Source organism: Anopheles maculipalpis, chromosome 3RL, assembly GCF_943734695.1.
Source record: "Anopheles maculipalpis chromosome 3RL, idAnoMacuDA_375_x, whole genome shotgun sequence".
Lineage (NCBI taxonomy): Eukaryota > Metazoa > Arthropoda > Insecta > Diptera > Culicidae > Anopheles > Anopheles maculipalpis.
In genome coordinates, this window is record NC_064872.1 from 60,606,086 (window position 1) to 60,627,203 (window position 21,118).

Here is a 21,118-nt window from a genome sequence, read left to right on the forward strand (position 1 = left end):
ACGATTCTCTGCGACGATACACCAAACACAACACGGGTCGCAGCACTATCGAACGGCTGTCGATCATCTCGAACTTGAAATTGAGACAAGAGTTTGGTACTGATGCACCATCTCCAGGGAATCCTATCAGCAGAAAGGACAAGACACTGCAAGCTGTCGACAGTGATTATCAGTACAACTCACTGCCCGATGCAGACGTTTGCAAGATTCTCAGAAACTCGGAGCGTATCGATGCAAAGCTGAGACGTATTGCCGACAACGATCACGACGGGGACGCTGCAAGTCGTAAGCGTGAGTTTGATTCACTGCCACGCCTGAACAAAGCGAATCTAAACCTAACGCGACCTCCGTCCGACGAGGACACATCGCTAGAGGAATCTGATAAGGGAGCTCCCTCGATCGAGGTGGTTGAGACGCCAACGAAAGAGGTACAGGGCAAAGTATATCTGCAGGATTTAGGCGTTGAACTTGACTACGAAAATTCCGTCGTAGCAGGCAATAGTGATCAGGAAAGTGACATCACTATCGTTGCACCGCAAGACAATTTAGAGATTCCGACACCCGCGATCGTCGTGACACCGGCTGAAGCCAAATCGAACCATTCATCCGTCATTTACTCGACCTTTGCGAGCACCGTCGGAAAGCAGACGACGAGTAAGATACACTTTGAAAGTAAGGAGCGTCAAAAGCCGGAACCAGACGCACTGCGTGAAGTTCGCACGAAGCTTAAGCCCATTCCCGCACAACCAAAGGTACCTCTGGCTTTAGCACCCACCGTTAAACTCGGCGGTCGAAAAGTTATCGTTGATGAGGTAGCGGCCAAGGCGGTTCAACGTGAGAAAGACTTAGAAAAGGTACCCAAAAACGGTACCGAACAGGCTGGTCCAATAGTTCCAAAAAAGCCGCCGAAAGAAGCTCAACCCGAGGTACCGAAGGAAGAAGCATCTCCTATCGATATACCGATTGCGAACGGAAAAGCACCTCCCGACGCACAGGGAGATCCTCCACCAGCGGAGGAAAAGCAGGGAAGTCCAAAAGTAGACCATTCAAGTCTGTTTAAGGATACAAATCCCTTCAAGGAACAGGCACGCCGGGAAATTAAACATCGCGTAAACGATCGTCCACTGTTCAAAGGTGTGCGGCGCTTTAACAGCACAGAAAACATTTTCACCTCAACACCGATCATCGTCACGAAAACGTTTAATAACTGCATCAAAACGAACGAGGTTAAAACCAAGTCGTTTGATTCGTTGATCGTGGAAACCAATCAGTGCGACAACGGCAACAAAGCAAAGATGCCACGGCCACAAGTGATACAGATTGTCGATTCGAAGCAGCAACCGGCACCACAGTCCGCTGCCAACAACGGTGCCGATACGTTGCGCAAAACGTCCAAAAACGGGCAGCAAACACAGCGCGAGTTCCTGCACAAAGTGGACTCGGTGCGTAGCTATTGGTCGAAGATGCTGGACGAGGTAGAGCAGCTCGAATCGGAAGGTGATGCCATCCGTACCGAGGAAGCATTGCTGAATGCAAAAAACGAGCTACTGACGAGCAGCGTAGCCGCGTCTGCGGCCGCTGCTCCGGTGGGTTCTACCGTGCCCTACCAGCAATCGCTGTCAAAAAACGGTAACGCCGAGCGGAAGTCCAGCATCGGCTCGGCGACATCGGAAGCATCGGACAGCTCCAGAAACACCGGTTCCACCAAAACGGCCTCAAGCGGCCCCCAGCAGCGCCAGTCGGCGGCCGGCCGCAACAAGTACTCCACCTACCAGCTGGACAACGAAGACGACGCGGAGGATGAGCTGCGCTTTCAGAGCTTCAGCCCGACGGTCGAGATAATCGAGCTGGATGGACACAAGCAGGCCGCGCTAGTGAAGCCCAAGAACGCGAAGGAGCTCGACTTCGATCATGTGCGCTACAAGGTGATGAAGTCGGAGATGTTTCAAAAAAACTTGCTGGTAAACCATCGGAAAGCGGCTCAGTTCGATGGTTTAATGCAGTACCTACAGGATTACAGCTTCCAGGAGCTGCTAGCTCACAACAACGTTGTAATCATCGAGCCGGTCCGTACGAAGATCGAGAAAATTTCGGAAAAACCGCCCCAGGCCCCGGCGGCCGTCTGTCGGATCACGAACGGGGCGCTGGGGGCGCCGGGCGGCAGACGTCCGGCTGGGACGACCACTGCGTCCGGTATCAAGAAGCACTTCTTCTACCATCCGATACGGGTAAACAAGGAGCTGCTGGACGAGGAGCTGCCCAGCCCGGACACGGTGCGCAATGTGCGCAAATTGTTCGAAGGCACGTTGCGGCTTGGAACAGCCGCCAAACAGGCGTACGAAGAAGCGAAGGCGAACGGAACGGCAGGTACGTTATCAGACGACATTCTATACCTCTAATCCAATGTTATGAGGATACTCTAAGGGTAGGATACCCATCGATGTACTATACAATCTGACCCAAATCTTCTGGAAGCAAACCTGTACACTACATCTTACTTCGCCGCTCAAGTATTCCAGGGGGAGAAAAGGAATGGAGATCCTTATCTTGTATTGCTAGTAGCCCTTTTATACACACAGGAAATAATGGAAGAGTTCCTCTTGGTCACTTGCCCCTTGTTCCTACCCTCCCTCCCGCCTCTCCCCCTTCTGCAACAAACATCTAACCTCACGTATCTTCTCTCTCTCTTCTCTTTTTTCACGTTCTCATCCCACTTGTACCCATCATTGTGGTTCCAAAATGTCCCCAAATTCCTTCCCATTCCTGCTATTCCCACCTGTGCGTCCTCCGTATTCTTCTATGATATTCTTGCATTCCCCTACACGAAACTTCAATCATCCCTGTATGTCCCCGTTCCCCAAACTCCCATTCTACACGCACGCACCCCACAATTGTCCGTAGGCATCCGCAAATGGGACTCTGCCAGCCTGTCGAGCGGTGTATCGTCCAGCGGTGACCTAAGCTCTCCCTGTGACTGTGGCGAGAATGAGCCGGGTGCGGCAGTAACAGCAACCATGGATTCGCACCTGGCCGGTGAGCTGGAATCACACTACGTTAGCCAGGACGTGCTGGAGAAGATACGCGAGTGCGGCTCGACCGTCACTTACTACGGTGGCCGTGTGCTGGACAAGCGCACCGAGCACATCAGCACGATGACCCGCGCCATTATGCGGGAGATACGTGGCCAGGATCGGCAGTGTGGTGTGTGTCAGCCACAAGGCTGCAGCCGGCACACTGTCGATGATGATGACGATGATGAGCGGGTGGGCGAGGTGGACGAAGAAGAGGAGCAGGAGCATGGTGGGCATGCACACGGCTGCCCCGGTAGTCTACGAAGGCCGTTGGCTGGCGAGCGGGAAGGTGGATTAGGTAACGGCAGTGTAATGATTCTCTGTTGCGGGTAGAACTGTATCACAAACTTCATCACCTTAACCTAGCAAAAGGGGCACGTTTTGTTGTAGATTTGTGCAATGTTTGTGATTGACCAAATATCTAAAACACGGCGCTTTTAAGTGGGGCTTAGTTCCTTTGTGAGTGTGTAAATTTTTGTGTTTTTGTTTGTATGTAGTTTCAATCACGTAACTGTCACGTTTGTTGAAAACTGACTGTCCCCGGAAAACTCGATCATTCTAAACCTAGACCTAGATCACACGTAATTGTCACAGGATATGTTTGTATCTCCCCAATCCTACAAATACTGACAACGAAAGGATGCTTTCCACCACATTTGTAACTAACAACGAGTGTGCGAGTGTATCCCCGAGTTCTCGCTTGCTTGTTCGGTTTGCATTAATGGTTTGCTCTGCATTTCATCCCTCTGCAGGTGTTAAATTTAAGCTGGTCAAATCGAATAGCTGCAGCAGCCGTCTCGAATTGGCCGGTACGGGTAAAACACCACCCGATCTACTGCGACCGAACGGGCGCATGCGCGGTCGTCATATCCTCCCGGAGGAAAACTCCACCCGCTGCACGGCCGAGGCAACAATCGAGGAGCCGGAGGAGAGTGTACGAGACATGGTCAGCAGGCTTGAGAGTGGCAATACCACGCTCACCGCACGCACCACCAACAAACCACGCATCATCGAGTCGCGGTGTATTGAAAAGTACGAACACGAGCCGGCCATCACCATCAACAGTCAGACGACGGTGGAAGGCACTCCGCCGGCCGTCAGTGACCGAAAGTCACCCAGTGCAGAACCTGTCACCGTCAACAATCACATCAACGTAGCCGTGCATCCGATCACAACCAATGGCGTCGTTCCGCAGCCACCACCGATCCCAGGTCCGCTAGTAATACCACCGCTACTAAGGGGAGGGCCAGCAAAGTCGTTGCCCGTCTGCGAGGTAGCAACAGTCGTGCATCCTCCAACAACGACCGGTGCCACATCCATGGAACGTCCACCTAAAGTTTGCCGTAACAAAAATGTGGACCTTGCGTTTGCCGCCACCATGAAGCAGCTGGTCGGTTTGAACGGGAACGGTACAGTTAGGCAACCGTCTGCGGTGAAGAAATCCCCCTCACAGATATCAGTCACGGCGGAGTCGAACGGTCAGGATCCGTCGCCACCGGAGAGTGCACCGTCGAGTGCTGCTTCCGTAACAAAAACGGTCACCTTCAACTTTGCCAACGGATCGTCCGACACGCCGACGAATGGGAACCAGGAGTCACACCACACGAACGGCAACACAACACAACACACGGTGGACCAGAGTGAGAATCTTCGACCGAGCGCCATTGCCGAGCAGCGAAAGGCTGACGAGCTGACGTCCCCAAAACTGGTCAACTGGAGCAGTATCGGGCGGTTCGACGAGCGGCAATACTTTGCCAACGACCGGAAGCTGATCGAGAAGCGCAAGTACGACGACATGGAGTTTGAGGAGTTCGAAGTGCTCGATCCAAACGCACTACCATCTTCGGAGCATTACGATAGTCTCAACAGCAAGTGAAGTGTCGTGGATCGAACGCCCATACCGGTGATTGTGCGTATTACACGGAAGTATTTCAAACCGAAAAGAGAAGTTGGACAAGCTTAACCAAAAATTCAGGTTGCGAGAAGATTGAAAATTGCAATGCCACACCAGATGCACACGTTTGGCCATTTAGTCAGTACGATTATCGCTTATCCTTATCGCCCTTATTCTAGCAAACTTAGCATAACTGAACGTAGAAAGAAAGTACACGAGAGAACGTTTCTCCTATTTGCGATCTACTCTCGGCTAAACTTACGTGACTCCCATTTTATGGCCAAAGCGCACTTTTAAACTGATGGGTACTACGGGAACGTTCCCTTTTTGTTTTGATAGTTTTACGCATTTTAATCGTACCGACGCGAGAAGCCTATTTTAATCACCCCAATTCCTATGTACATACTCTATGTATTTTTACCATTTTCGTACGAGCACACATCTGCGGCAAAGTGTAGCTAATCTGGTGAACATTTCATTCCACAAAACAGTAAATTTTCAACCAACGAAACGCAGGGCAAACGTTGGACGCCTGTTTGTTGTAATTTATTTTGCGAACTCAATATCAACACATTCACACCTTGATCACTCTAAAAATGAGTTGATTGAAGGTATTCAATTTTACATCCTGATAACAGAAGTAAACGATCTGCAAAAACGATGACCAACGATTTATAATATATCGAAACTCTTGAAGCCACTGGCTGGATGAATATTCAAAAAAAAAAAAACATTGTAGATTTGTAGCGAAACTACTTAGTTACATGTTATTAAACAAAAGTAATCTGAAAATAAAACACATTTATGGTTAAACCAACTTCATGGTCGCGTGAATTTAACTCTATTGTTGAGACTATTTTTCAACTTTAGATTTAAATCATTAGTCAGCAGACACAGTAAATTCGTTCGAATTAAGCTTTTCTATGAAGAATCCTTAAGAAATGCAACTTATTCCATAATTGGCACTATTGACTTTAAGCAGCATATTATCCTGTTAAGAAAAGCAAACGCACGTGCCTTTTTTAACCCGCAGTACCGAAATATGAAGCAGAAATAAGAAGCTGTAACTAATTTAGCAAGAAATCAGCTTGATAATATCACTTCGTCCATCACCTTCGCCCTAAGATTTAATGTAGCGCCATATTTTTCCCTGCATCCATCATCGTTTGACTCGCTTTTTGAAACGGTCGCATGACCGACCGAACGGTGTTAATTTGCATTTCGACGCCTAAAGTGCTGCAATCAAGCTACACTGCAGTGCTACACCAATTGCCTACCTTCCGGAGCATTGCTGGTGGTCGTGCTGCTACTACTGCTGCTATTCCTTCTGCTCATCATATCACTGTTGGTTTCGTCGCGACGATTGCTGGAAGTGGTGCTATATTCACGACAGGCTACACTTTCGATGATGCTGGGTTTACGGGTACTTCTGTTGCTTCGATTGCTGCATCCGCTGGCTACTGTCGCGGTGGAGAACTGGCGCCTGGCGCACACAATCAGTGTCTCCTGGAATGAGAAGAACAAGCGTGAAATCATTTTAATAAACAATGGTTGGTACGGGGTAGATAAAATTTATGGAAACTTTTTAAAATTTTTAAAATGATTTCATGTCTAACTATATTTCTACTAAGAAATAGCAAATGGCCGTCATAATTAATTATAAATAAATAAATAAATAAATAGCAAATGGCTATCCAAGACGTCAGGAGGCAGCCATCTTCACATTTAATAAGTCTCACATTACACGCTCCAAGTGCTGCACCTACATAAATACCTGGAGAGCAGTTTATCTTCCTTCCTATCGGAGGCTTCATCGCATTAAATCTGGTATGCTTAACTGCACGGTTTCGGGACGAGTGGGAAACGGATAAACCATTCATCGTATCCTGCAGCGTATGTATGGTAGAGCGCGGTTGAACTACACTACGTGCAACTTCCAGCCAACGAAACGTTCGCACAGCGGTTATGGTAAATTGTGGTAAAGTTAGAGCACACCGAGGAATACCGAACTCATTTCCGCCCGTCTGCGGCAATAGTCCTTCAGGCAACAAAGTACACTGATGCCCTGAAGTGCGCCATTCCTTCATACCTTGCATTTCCGCTGTGGTTTGTCTGAGCTGAAGTGTTTTCCGAAGACACTTCATCTTTCTGATAACAAAGGAAGGTTTAGATTGACCAAAGCGTGATCGAAATGAAAATATTATAGGTAAAACGATCAGTTTGCTCTGTCGGATGTCTGTACCAAATAAATGTGCAAAATAATTGCTGATTTATTATAATGTTTAACGAGAAAAGCCAAATGTTTTTGTGACCCAAATTACAGGAGGCCTGGAATTCAACGAATTAGGACAGCAAACGGTTTTATCTGAGGGTTCAAGCAGAAGTCATTATTTTCTTGCCTGTAAAACAGCAAAGCTTATGCTAACTTCATCTATACCCATTACCATTTGTTTTGTTAATAATTTATTTTCTTTTCTATGGGATTAATTGCAATTTATCAAACAGTCGCTTAGAACACATCCGAACAACGAATTTCCACCTGAAGTTCACATGCTTTTCGAGCTGATATTCCACCAGCTCTTCATGCCACGCTTAATGAAAGTTATTTTCTTGACCTTCAGCTATTATACCGGCCCCGGGGTCTGGCGAGGGATATTAAATATTTATCATAATTACCCAATCTACTACACTCGACACACACCGGTGCACCCGAAACCAAAACAATCACACCAACACTCCTGTGGTTGTGATTAATGAGGAGTTGTGTGTGTGTGTGTGTTTGTATGTGTGTGTATCTGTACAGAAAGGACACTCACTGAACCGTTTCAAGAGGTGTTCAATGTTTAGCCACACGATTCCGTTTGTTATGACGCAGCCGTGCTTAAGGGTCCGAACGTGGGGTGGATTAGTGTTTGACCCACATTGGGAAAGGGTGAATGGTAACGATTTAGCTAAAATTGTTGACCGTTCAATCAATCCGTTTCCGTGGTGTAGTGGTTATCACATCCGCCTAACACGCGGAAGGCCCCCGGTTCGATCCCGGGTGGAAACAATTGGTATTTTATTATATTATTGTTTTGTTCAATTACACTTCAACAAAAACGCAAATTAAAACAAACAAACGAAATCTATTAAAACATCTTCAGTTGCTGATTCCCTACGACAACACTCTAGTTTCTGTGATTCGCGATTGGCCTGTTCGTCTGTTGGCTAACTGCAGATCAAATTTAATTTAATAACATTTAATTCATTTAAGGAAACTTTAACTCAATTTCGATTAAAAACTTTTATGAACATACATATAAAACTTTTGCAATGACAATTTGCAATGCAATAGCCTTACTCCTTCCTCTGCCTTTAATAAATATTAGGGTTAATGACAATCTTCAATCACAACAGGTGCCAAAAATCTAACAAAAATCTCATGTGAAAAAAATTTGATCATGGTGCTTTGAAAGATGTTTATAAGATTGTCACAGGTGACGAATCATGGATCTATCCGTATGAGCCCGAATCAAAACAACAATCGACCGTGTAGGTCTTCAACCTCGTTGCCAAATCCAACGAAAGTTATCCGTGGAAGAAGCCTTGGTCCAAGCCTGTTGGTCGCCTGTTTCTTCGGAAAAACTGGTCATATGGAGACTGTTAGACTGTAGGACTGGAGCTGTTCAAGAAAAGCTTTTGTGTAGCTTATAAGCATGAACTAAAATTGAGACGATAAGCAAAAATGTTTTTAGTAAGCATTTCAAATGCCATTTAATGCCATTCGATAAAATAACTAAATAAGCAAGATATGCAGTCTTGCACTCTTAGAGTACCATTTTTTTAAATAAAATAATACAATTCAATAGCTTAAGTCTACTTATCCAATATTTGTTTCGTTATGCCTTCGAGTTTTGGTCTTATTAGCCCTTGAAATGAGGGCAGTTTTTCATTAAACGATTTTATGATTTCCATCAACATTAGGTACTGCAATTTCATTACAGCTCTTGAATTTATGTTTTAATGAATTATTTCCACAAAGTCCTTCCATACAGAAAAGTTTGGATTGCTAACCAATTTGCACTGATGTTTAAAGTTTAGTTCTTGGGTGTGGATCTTTTCATTTACTTATAAATAACGCAAGGTTCGTTGTTTCGATGCGAGTTTTTTTTTGTTGAATTTGTGCTTTTTGTGATTGTTGGGGAAGGAAGGATGTTTATAATTGTTTGGTATATTGCTTTTACAATTGAGTTTTGTTTTATGTTCTCTGCTATGTATGCACATTCTATTTTCACTATTTCCAGACATGGATAGTGCTTGGGGACAAATTGAACATGCGCAACTTTGAAACAAGACTGAATCAAAACAGGAAATAGCACAAATAATATGAAATAGAGTATGTAAAGTAGTCACAACAAGAGACTTTGTGAATTTTACCCACCCTGTAAACCACAAAAACACAAAAAAAACTACATCTTCCGTGACAGTGTTTTGCATATCCACAACTGCTTTGCACACAGCTGGCAACACTGCCGTGACCAGGATTCGAACCTGGGTTACTACGGCCACAACGTAGGGTCCTAACCACTAGACGATCACGGCTTCAGATGTTGTGTTGAGCTTTCAACGTTCCGGCGCCGTTTTATGATGCAAACTTCCACCGAAACTGGGCTAGAGATTGATGCACAACCGATCACTCCCACCGCAATCACGGTGAAAGTACAGCAAACCGAGAGCATAAAATCATTCGCCCCACCAAAAAGCGAAGCGAATGAAAGCAACGATCGTAAGCGGTGCAGGTGGAGCATTGAAGCTGTATTAAAAGAGCAAAACTTGAGTGCTTTTTCATCTAGATCGATACTTAATACACAAAATAACTATCATAGAACTGTTTTCCCTTGTCGCTAACTCTCTGTCGATTTTAATTTATATAAAATACGTTGGAAATAGGAACAAAAATGTAAGTGTTGTTTCCGCCCGGGATCGAACCGGGGGCCTTCCGCGTGTTAGGCGGATGTGATAACCACTACACCACGGAAACTGTTAGATTCCAACTAGAAAACAGTTTAAAACATAATCTAACATAGAAAACAAAATGGAAAAAAATATAAGAATGTTTAATGCTTTAATAGAAACGTTCCTCATGTTCCAACTCTCTCCCCAAAGTAATTTCCAACTTTTTAATTGCTCAAATTTTTTCTTAAAATAACAAAATAGATAAACAAGATTACCGACCAGCAAACCAAGTTGATGTTACTATCCTAAGCAACCCAACTAATAACGATTTGTGGACACAAAATCATTGCAAAACAGCTATTGATTCGACAACTGTCGTAAAAATCATCAAAACAACCCAACGGCCCAAAATCACCTTCGCCCTACCATTTTATGGTGTTTGTTTTTCGCAAGCCCGTAAGATGGATGGATGACATATCTGGATGGGCTGGATGACGTACAAAACACGTAAAAAGCCGCGCCAAAAATCACTCATCTGGCAGAATGCTTTCGAAAAACCACACCAACAGAATATAAATGACCAAGTGCCACCGAGACTTAAGCTTGAAAGACGTTCCGTTGCGAAACTTTCCCATCATCCGGCTTGGTCAACAGAAACATAAAATAACAGTTTCTCAGTTGTGCTATCAAACTCTACATTTATCTTCGTAATCCATCGAGTTGTGCAGAAATGGTACTTCCGTTGTGTCCTTCCCTTGAGTCTTATGCCTTCTCTATACACACGTCAGATTGGGCACACTGTGGCTGTCAACATTCATCACCCGTTCGATCCGTACTATCGCTTCCGTGGGAACACCAATGTGAGTCCTTCAAGCCGGAAAGAATGGGATTTGTTTTGCTTAATTCGATTCGATTTCACTTGCGATTGAAGGGAAGCATTGTATGATGCGCAACCGTGCAGGAAGCGATTGCAAAAGGATCGCTTTTCTGATTGTTTTTCAACACCCTGATAAATATCTAATCTGGCTGGGTGAGCTGACTGTAATCGATTTCTTGAGCAAATATGGAACGTGTACTAGAATTGTGTGTTAAAAAAAAGAAATGATTATTATGCTGATAGTTTAGTTTAAATAATTTAAACGCCAATTTAAATTTCAACACATAATCTTAAAGTTAGAAACAGAGAGTAAACACACCGAAAGAATTATCAGCAACAAACACAAATACGTGCTGGAACATGGAATTCACAGTGCAAACAAGGGCTTTACGATGATTGTGCTCCTTCCGGGTTAATTTTATCATTTCTTTGCAACCATCTCAAATTTCCTGACCGCAAAGCAAATATTGACACCGCAGAAATTAATTTTACTTCACACCTTAAAGCGAACCTAACCTTACATTCTTGCGGCATGTTTGAAATATATTTAAAGACGCTGGGAGAACCCACCCCCACAAGCCAGAACCGATCTCTTGTGTTTTGTGTAAAGAAAAAGAAAATTATAATGGAAAATCAATGCCCAACATCATCACCCTTGAGTGGCAAAACATTTACCGATCGATCCGCTAAACGAGAGCTGTTCGTAAAACGCGATACACGTTGTCACGCTCACTGTGTGCCTCCTCTGCGAAACAAGTGCAATGCACTCGAGCATGAAAAACAGAAACATTCTCCAAATCGGATACTTGTGCTCCCCGGTTCTAGTCGTTGTCGCACGGCACTAGAAGTAAGAAAACGAGAAAACAGGGCGCACGAATCATTCAGCTTATCCCATTGCTGATCCCCAACACGTACGAATTATGAAATCCTTCAAGCTCGTTTCACTTAGACCCCTTGCTCATTCACAGTCTTTCACGATCTTCGGTAGGGCCCATCGTCAATGAAGTGTGTGGGTGGGTATTATGGTTTCGGCAGTGCGCCCATTTATAGTCCTGTTACCAACGCCAGTAGTATGCGGCACACGTTCGACTGTATTAGACCGATAAACTTTTGCTACATTTAACGCACCCGCTGCTTCTTCATTTGTAAGTGGAGGTAAATGAAGCAAACACGGGCAGCTTGATGTGGGGGCCGAAATCTTCTTTGCAAAACTTTTGCTTCTCTTACCGTATTTACTCTTACTGACATCGGAAAATGATGCTGACGCACAGGAACAAGTGAAGGAGTGTGCGGATGGTTCTGTTTAAATACGCAAATGGACGCAATTTTTGAATCTATAATTTTAAATGCTTTGTGTACACTTTGTCCCCTTAAACGGCTTGTAATCTACAAACTTACTTAAAGCTGGCATACTATTGAGCCTCGTTAAATCGAGCACCAGCAATCGAGCTGGAGATGATGCCGGTAATCGACATCAATATTTCATTTTTATTGCTTACATTTAGCACAACATAACATACGCATCCGCGTAAGCAAAATATTTCTATTGCAACGTTACGCGGTTTACTGCGCCGATCGCGATGGTACCGCCCCGTAATAGAGACAGGTCCGTAAGACATGCGTTGCATGCGAAAAACATCGCGAATGAGCATTTCCCGAAGGTATAGACGAGCCCCGCATGAACCGGCCAAATAACGATGCGATAAGGGTTGAACGAAAATGCGCACAAGCAAAATCGGGAGTTGAGTAAGATGCGAACAAACAAAACAAGGGAAAGGGCACGCAGTGCATTGCAAAGTGCTATCGGCGAGAGTCCGAAACAGTGGCGAGAGAGAAGTAGAGTCTCAGTTTTTGCGTGACTGCTTTTCAACTTTCCGCCAAGCGTTCGGCAAAGGCTGACAGCGTACAATCTCGGCGAGCCAATCGCACAACAAATCGACGGCACGCACCGACCTTCAATAGCCGTGATCGTCTAGTGGTTAGGACCCTACGTTGTGGCCGTAGTAACCCAGGTTCGAATCCTGGTCACGGCAGTGTTGCCAGCTGTGTGCAAAAGCAGTTGTGGATATACAAAACACTGTCACGGATGAAGGAAAGCTTCTTTTTTTACTTTTATATGATCCGGTAAAAATGATTAAACATTAAATAAGGGTGTTCGGATTTGTAAAGCTTCCAAAATTTTGTATTTACACATCATCATCATAAAAAAACTGAAACAATTTGAAAAATAAATGTGATGGCTAAAAATATTACACTCGTACACAACACACTGATTTCTATTCCAAATCCATTTATCTTTGAAGACATTTGTTTATACCGGTTTTGCTCTACAACGAACGGGGCCATCTTACATACTAGCGATAACACCCCGCAGTCTTGGTGCTAAAAATGAACTGAAAATCTCTCTAAAAATAGAGCTTCAACTCATAAAATATACGAATTTCTTCAGGCATCGTTAGGAAAAGAATTACGAAGAAGATCTAGACAAGGAACACACACGCAGCGACTCTCGACGGTTGAGAGAAAACAAATGCCAATTTAATGAAATCATTTATTACGAGAATAGGTTAGAAAAAAACGAAATATCTAAGGGATAAAATATTTCATTTTATTCAAGTAGAACGGTTGGTTGTACTACCAAGATAATATATTTAGTAATGATTCAATCAGACTACAGTAAATTATTGTGAGGGCAAATTAGTTTAGAATGAAAAGGTGTGAAATAACTTTATTTACATGTTTGTACTCGATGAATAAGCTGGTATTTTGACACTTATTTTCCTGGCGAAATAAGTTCCATTTTTATAATTTATTTCCATCGCAAGTGTCTCTGTGGACTTCTTTCGATGGGCTCTCTTTAAACCGGGCATTCATACGAATGATGTCTCGACTGATCACGGATCATTTTGCGTTGAATGCTCATCTAAAGCGTATAACTCTGGCTCAGACAAAAGTGTGTGGCTGCGGTGACGGATTCCACGATGTTGATCACCTTTTGTGGTCCTGCGTCGAATTTGAAACCGCAAGACCCTCCTTGCTGAGCGCAGTCGAGAATATCGGCAGACGACCGGGTACAGAAATTAGAGAAGTGTTGGCTACCAAGGACCTCCCCTACATGAGGATCATTCACCGATTCGCCAGAGCTAACGGTCTTGTCCTATGATTACGCATCCACATCATCCTTTCAAGCCTTATTCGTTCCCATCATTCCTTTTTTGTTTAATGTTTTGATGAAAATGTATTTTTTGTAATGCCACGGGTGATTCGTAGACGGGGCAACAGCACTCGGAGGCGATTTCAACACTGCCGTAAAAGGGAGGCAGATGTTTCTTCTTTTTCGAAATGTAAGGTATAGACGTTTTAACTCCCGAAGGAAACGTCTCGGCGCCGCGCTATGACTACTTGGTTAGCGTAGTCTGGCGTCTTAAGTTTACAATCACTGTTGGTAACTGAAAGAGCTAATGAGACGCTTCCAGTACTCAACGGTGATCTACTGCCCACCTTCAGATGGTTTACTACACTTGCTGATACCACGTAGTTGGATAGTCAGTCACCACTACCAGGAGACGGATGGGATTTAAACCCCGGTACTGCCGTTTGAAGACCGGGACCGCTGTTCAGCCGACTGTCCTGTAGTGAATTAAATTGATTATTTCAAATCAATCTGCATTTTTGAAATCTGTTTTCCCTTCTCCTAAAATTATCTACAACTCTCGTGAGGTCTTGGTTTCTAAATTCTGGCTTCTTACGATTTACTTTTCACTAGATAGTTAATACTGTACACGAGGTACAGGTTTCACAAAGAATATTAAGAATATTTTCATCAATGGAGGAGGGAAGGGAAGTTGAGGTTGAAGTTTGGGACGATGGCTTCCATAGTCTGCATCGGTATGCTCAAAGAACTAGATACCCAAGCGCACAGGGCCACCAACTCAGTCTGCTCCAAAGTCTGTCTAGGAGTAGACTGAGCAGGATGAAGGAGCTCATAACTTACTGGAAGACAGTAAAGATCCGACACGTCCGAAATACTTTGAGTAACACATATTTTTGTTTACTTATAGAGGCTTTGAATATCTGAGACATCATTCGCCTCTCTTTGAATAACACCCAATTCATTACACATCTTACTCACATTCACGTCGGATCCAATTACGTCTAATAAATTATCATCTTATGGAGACAACCATAGCATCATCAATTTTTTCTCCAATATACTCGATGATTCGGTGAAACATCCATATTTTGCTAATGTCTCGCAAATACCACTTTTCGGCAGCTTTTTATTCGTTATCTCTCGTCACAGACTGGAATAGCGCATGGTAGGAAACAGGAGTAACCACTGTCTGCAAAATTCCAGCCGTCTTGTGTTGGCGCCAAATACCCGAAATGACGTACGCAACGTACGCAGCCTACGAAGGCAATGGCTTCGAGACCGGCCGCGAATCATAAAACATTTTGCGCTTTATTTGCCGAAAGGCGATGATCAAAGCAGAGCGTGCGTGAGTGGTGTGTCTCGTGGGTGCCCGAAATGTAATTTCTCTGCATCCGGTGGCGCTCTAGAGCTCCGGAAGCTTTTATTGAAGGATAATGTGTGGTGGACTGGTTCTTTTTGCTTCTTGGTACCTCATTGCTTCTTCAACGGACAGTGACAGATTCATACTATAAAGATGGGTTGGTAAAAAAGTTACCCTAGGAATGCATCAAAGCACTGTAAAAGTAGGAGAAAAGGTTTACTGCAATTTGTTTTAATTAATCTTCAACAATCAACCATCGAGAATAAAATCTCCACACATCCACCGCAATGCACAGCAAAATTCGTCTGATGACTCTCACGTAAAATAACGGTCGATAAAGCGATATAATGTCCAATGTCGTATCACCCACCATATGTGGCGAGCATGTTATGCCTCGCATGATGCCCGAAAAGATTCTCCCGATTGCACGCCGTTAGAGTGACTTCTTGGTAAAGTTCAAGGCAGGGGCTGTCATGGTATGCGTAGGAAACGTGCATGAAAGCGAAACATAAAACAAATTACGGTCACTAATCCGGGCGTAATCATGATTAAAACTAGTCACGCTTTTTCCCACACCAAGGAAGAAAGCACACGCACGGCCATGCGGAAGGTGGCAGGCATGGTAGAAGAATGTCACGAAAGGGAATGTCAGCAGTACAACTCTTGGGGGGATGTGTGAATAACACCGAAAGGATGCTATTTAAACCAGCACGTTCCTGTGCGTAGCTGGCAAGTGAGGTTATAGCAGACATATTTGGTTGATTTTGTCGAATTCCGGTTAAAAGAGAAATAAAAGCACATGTAGAAGACGGCAGCTCTCACTGGCAGCCGGCACTGAAGCGATTTTTGCGCCAGGGTATGCTGATGGTGATACAATCTTTGATCTTTGCAGAAGGAGTCTCGACGACGGTATTGGGGACATATGCCGGGTGGAGTATTTATGCATGTATAGCAGAAATTGCTTCATAAATCAAAAGATTAGCATTCTCTCTTAGCATCTTGTCATCGAGGTGAATTTTGTTTTTTATGTTAAAAGTTTGCAAAAGCCTTAAAGAAAGGTTCTGTTTTCAGTGTATGTAGCAATACCGCACTGATATAGGTATGGATCCGAATCCTCTTGAAGGACTTCGTAGGCTCTCCATACTCTACTCCGACTCAATACGTCCACGGCGAACAGAATGTTCTTCAAATATCTGTCCAAATATCTGAGCTTGGGTATACCGGGAAACCCAACCTCTAGGGAAGATGGATTTCCTGGCTAAATTGAGGGGGGGGGGGGGGTGTGTGTGGATAACTAGTCTGTTCTCCATGTCAGGGGCGGCTTCTCCATGTTGTCCTTCTGTCCTGGTATCCTACGGGACTTAAGGATGCGACTAGGATGCGTAGGCCCTCCGACGAGACAGGGGGTTGGAGGAAAGGTCTTGCAAGCTACCCCCCATATAATTGCAACGAATAGTCACCAAAGAAAGGTAAAGTTAGGTTTTAAAACAAAGAATAACATTCAATTTGGGCGGCCCGGTGGTATAGGCGACAGCAGCGCCGGTCTTCAAACGGCAGGACCGGGTTTCAAATCCCATCCAGACCGTCTCCCGGTAGTGAGGACTGACTAACCTCATTACGTGGTCCTTTTCGAAAGCCTAGAAAGCCTTTTCGATGGCCGGCATGACCTTACAGGTCGTTAAGCCAATAAGAAGAACATTCAATATAGAGTCGGTGAAGTTCCAACTTTTATATCAACTTGAACCAATTTTTTCGCTCTTTTTAATGAACTGAACGAACCATTAAGGTTTTACGTTCATTTTTTATGGGCGGAGGGGAGGGGGCGGGAAGATGCAGTGGTTAAAATGCCAGTCAGAATCATGAAAGCAAATTGAATGATCCAATATTTGTGTAAGGAGTATATAAACGTTAAGTGATCAGACATTCCTCTGCACTAAACATTCACTCACACAGGATCGATTTGAGGGTGGAATAAAACTCACTGGTTTCGTTATACTTTTAAATTATTAAAGTTTATTAAGTTTATTTAAAGATATTATTTTATAAGTTTTATTCTTATTTCTTCATTTTTGGACAATGGTTTTCACACCGGTGAATTCGTACTGTCCCCTCAAAATTTAATGCTTAAAAGAACGTTTAGAAAGCCTTGCTTTCAGCAAAGAAAATGACCATTACACATGCTTATGCATCGCGTGTATTTACTAGCCAACATCTAAAACATCTAATTAAATTCGCAACAAACAAGATGGTAAGATGAAAAATACCAAGAAAAAAGCTTTTTCTCAATATAACTCATACGCAGTAGAACGAACGGAATCGTTCTACTATCGGGATTTTGGCTGCTATAACGTGTCGTACCTTATTTTATTTATATATTTTTAAGTATGACGGCTCGTGCCGTATTGTCAACACTGCATGCGATGACTATGTATATAAACAAGATTATCGGTATTTCCTCGCTGTTTTTTGCTTTATCCCAGGCATGATAAGACAAAATTTCTAAAAATTCGACGGCTCTAAGGTCATGCAGGTCATCGAAAATGGCTTTCTAGACTGCCGATACCACGTAGTTGGATGGTCAGTCCTCACTACGGGCACGGTCCGGATGAGATTTGAACCCTATCTGGATATAAACTGTAACAAGCAAAATAAGTTGAACAGCACAAACATGGGTGCGTCTGCGTACAGTGTTCTCCAGTGCAGTCCAGCAGTGACATTCCAAGCTCGCTCTGGTTAGCGTCCAATCTAAGAGTGATCGACAAGTACCATCTCGCAGCAGCAAGAGCGACTCGAGAATGCACCCGGTAAACACTGCGAACACTACGTCAACGCAGTCAAACTTGTTTTGGCAAGGCTGGACTGGACTAGAGAACACTGTACTATGGAATACGCCTTACTTCTTTTTACGGTAGAGTTGTAACCGTCCTCGAGTACTGTTGAGCCGTCAACGAATCAACCGTGGCACTACAAAATATACAAAAAACAATTGTAAACAAACAATTGTCGGATTGAAAGGACAAGACCGTTGTCTCTGGCGAATCGGAAGTTGAGCCTCATATAGGGGAGGTTACCGGTAGCCAACACTTCTCTAATTTCTGTACCAGTTCGTCTGCCGATATACTCGACTGCGCTCAGCAAGGAGGGTCTTGCAGTTTCAAATACGATGCTGTACCACAGAAAGTGGTCCTCATCGTGGATCCTGTCACCACAGCCTGTCGTTCCTGTTCGCCCGCGATTTTAGTCGTATGACCAGTCGTTCTAGGTTGCGATCTAAATTGGACGTGCTGTTCGCTCAACCTGTATTCAAAGTTCTTGACTAACGAACTTCGTTCGATCATGTGATTGCACTGAACGAACTGTTACCGTTCTTAGGACGCAACTCTTGCTTTTCAATAAATATTATGTAACAAACAGATGATACACAAATAGTTCATCCATCTGCGAATCCATCAAACACAAATAGTCTATCCATATTATTGATTCTAGCTTGTCTTCGAGGACTCTCAGCAGCAGCAGAATATCTCAATCAAAAAACACAAGCATGATTGCTTCTCGCATATTGTAATGATAGCATATCGTGGATAGTACACTTCCTGCAACATGCTGCCGCGGTTGCAACAAAGGTAAATGTTAGTTCTTCACTAGCCTGGAGTGATTGGACTTGGAAGCAATAATATAAACATAATGCTTTCCATCGTTCACTCGAACCGTGAAGTATCGATCGTGTCGAGATAAATGCTTATCAATCTGCTTCTTCCACGGAACAGTTATTCATCAATCTCGTATAATAAATATTGCTTTTGATTAGATAAAAACACCGTTTTTTTTTTAATGCAGCCTTGGGTGTGTTTGCAGAGGGTGTGACGGGCTAGTTCGTTGCATGTAATCAATCAATAATGTGTGGGGCTCCTATCGACCACTCTCCTCACGGTGAAAGACAGTGAAGTAAATCGTGTTGGCTGATAGCAAAGTATCGTGAAATCCTGATACTTTTAATCCCTTGCCACAATAGAAGTTCCGAGCTTATGAGCTTGCATTCTTTGGTTGAAGAAAATAAGAAGATTTATGATGTTAGCATCATGGAACATCGAATATTGATTCTTGGTGACTGGAAATTCTCAAAAGAACAGCAAAAAAGGTTCTATTTTTTTTTACCCTATTGGGAAGGATAAAAAAATGCATTTTATGAGCTACAATAAAAATGGCAAAATACACCAGTAGCAATAAGTAAGCAATACTTATTGGTAGACAACAGTGCATTATCGCTTGAAGCTACGAGAAAAACAAACAAGAACCCTTTACCGCGCAACATAACACACAACATTACTCAAACATTACCATTTTTCGTTGGTTTCGCAAAGATGGCAAATGCCAGCAATGGATGACGATGGTTGAAACGAGCAAAACCAGCCCCATAAACTGACGAAAACATGTATCCATCCCACGTACAAGCAAAAGTTTTAAGGCAAGCTTTTTGAGATGGTGCACGTTGTGTTATTTTATGTTTATCTAGGCAAAGATTTAGCGTCACTGTTGCTTGAGCGAAGGATATAACAATACATTTGTTCGAGAAATCCGACAACAGATTTGTCTTGTTGTAAAGTGCTACAAAACTTCAGTTTTAGTATGTATTTATTTCCAATTCTTATACTATACTTCAAAGCAAAATAAAAAAATGCTGCATTGATGCAACCGCCAGAGTTAAAGCCAATTATCGTAAAAAATATACGTAACCCGGGATCAGCGTGAAATTGAATCTTACAATCTTAACTCCAGTAGAACGGCAGGATGCCTTTTTTTCCATTCCATGATTTATGCGAATTTCGAGAAGGAAAAGGATAAAAATCAATCTACTTCCAAAGCTTCGAACACGAAGAGCTTACAAAGGTAATATATCCTTTTTGGTTTGGCTTGACATGGTATAAATCTGTTATCGCTCGCTCACTCTCACCCAGTTGCACATCGTGTCAAAAAGAGTAAGCCTTTCCAAATGGCTCTGTTATCGGATTAGGTAGGGTAATAAGCGGAACCAACAAATTCAAACGTTACAAAAATGTTTGGAATGTCCTCTTTCAAATTGTGTCTTTTGATGCATAAAATGCCTTAAAAATTTTCAATCTGGACAAAAATTTGTTGATAGATTTTCTATTATGTAAGCAGCATCAATCTTGTAATAGCAATAGAATATGGATTTCTTAGAATTTTTTGGATTTTTTTTTTGTTAGGGAAAACAAAAAAAAAAGACGCTCGCTAAGTACGCTCGACAAATTAAGGAGGAATGGACAGAAAAGAGTTTTTTTTTGACCCGATGGTTTTGTGACAACGGCATCGGTCTTCACTCTGCAAGATAAAACTTCAAATCCCATTAAGATCGTTTCCCCGTAACGAGGACTGACTATCAATCTACGTGGTATCATCAAAGTTTTAGTAAGCCATTCGATGGCCGGCGTTATCCCAGAAGATCCTTAAGCCAAGAGGAAGAAGACATAAAATGAAGTAAGAAGCCCTTGTACGACTTATTTTAAAATAATAGATGATACTTTAAGTTCATTAAAAAAGAGAAAAAAAACTGTTTTGTTTAATTAAACTAACTTGGTAAAATACACAGGTACTACATTTTAAAACAAAAATACATAAATTTTATAAAATATTCCTCATTTCTCAGGGGCGGTGGTATAGGCGACAGCGACGCCGATCTTCACTCGGCAGGACCGGGGTTCAAATGCCATCTGGACCGTCCCCCCGTAGTAAGGACTGACTAACCAACTACGTGGTATCGGCAGTCTGGTAAGCCATTTACGATGGCCGGCATGACCTTAGAGGT

The 21,118-nt window shown here is 43.3% G+C and overlaps 4 protein-coding genes and 4 non-coding genes across 8 annotated transcripts in view; 4 read left to right on the forward strand and 4 right to left on the reverse strand.

Moving 5' to 3' along the window:
- The window catches only part of LOC126563183 (uncharacterized), a 385,303-nt gene extending 380,949 nt beyond the window's left edge, over positions 1 to 4,354 (forward strand). The window contains exon 3 of the mRNA XM_050219810.1: positions 4,003 to 4,354. Coding sequence (XP_050075767.1) covers positions 4,003 to 4,228 — 226 coding nt within the window. The 3' untranslated portion in view covers positions 4,229 to 4,354. The remainder of the gene's footprint in view (positions 1 to 4,002) is intronic.
- LOC126562946 (sugar transporter SWEET1-like) overlaps positions 1 to 21,118 on the forward strand; it is a 207,476-nt gene that overhangs the window by 184,802 nt on the left and 1,556 nt on the right. The gene's annotated exons all lie outside the window — the stretch shown is intronic.
- The window catches only part of LOC126563082 (peptidoglycan-recognition protein SC2-like), a 260,445-nt gene that overhangs the window by 178,947 nt on the left and 60,380 nt on the right, over positions 1 to 21,118 (reverse strand). The window lies entirely within an intron of this gene.
- LOC126562295 (calcium uniporter protein, mitochondrial) overlaps positions 1 to 21,118 on the reverse strand; it is a 134,389-nt gene that overhangs the window by 92,786 nt on the left and 20,485 nt on the right. The window contains exon 2 of the mRNA XM_050218754.1: positions 6,243 to 6,471. Coding sequence (XP_050074711.1) covers positions 6,243 to 6,471 — 229 coding nt within the window. The remainder of the gene's footprint in view (positions 1 to 6,242; positions 6,472 to 21,118) is intronic.
- Trnav-aac (transfer RNA valine (anticodon AAC)) lies at positions 7,945 to 8,017 on the forward strand. Its single transcript has one exon. It is a non-coding gene; the product is annotated as a tRNA-Val (tRNA).
- Positions 9,478 to 9,549, reverse strand: Trnah-gug (transfer RNA histidin (anticodon GUG)). Its single transcript has one exon. It is a non-coding gene; the product is annotated as a tRNA-His (tRNA).
- Positions 9,916 to 9,988, reverse strand: Trnav-aac (transfer RNA valine (anticodon AAC)). Its single transcript has one exon. It is a non-coding gene; the product is annotated as a tRNA-Val (tRNA).
- Positions 12,742 to 12,813, forward strand: Trnah-gug (transfer RNA histidin (anticodon GUG)). Its single transcript has one exon. It is a non-coding gene; the product is annotated as a tRNA-His (tRNA).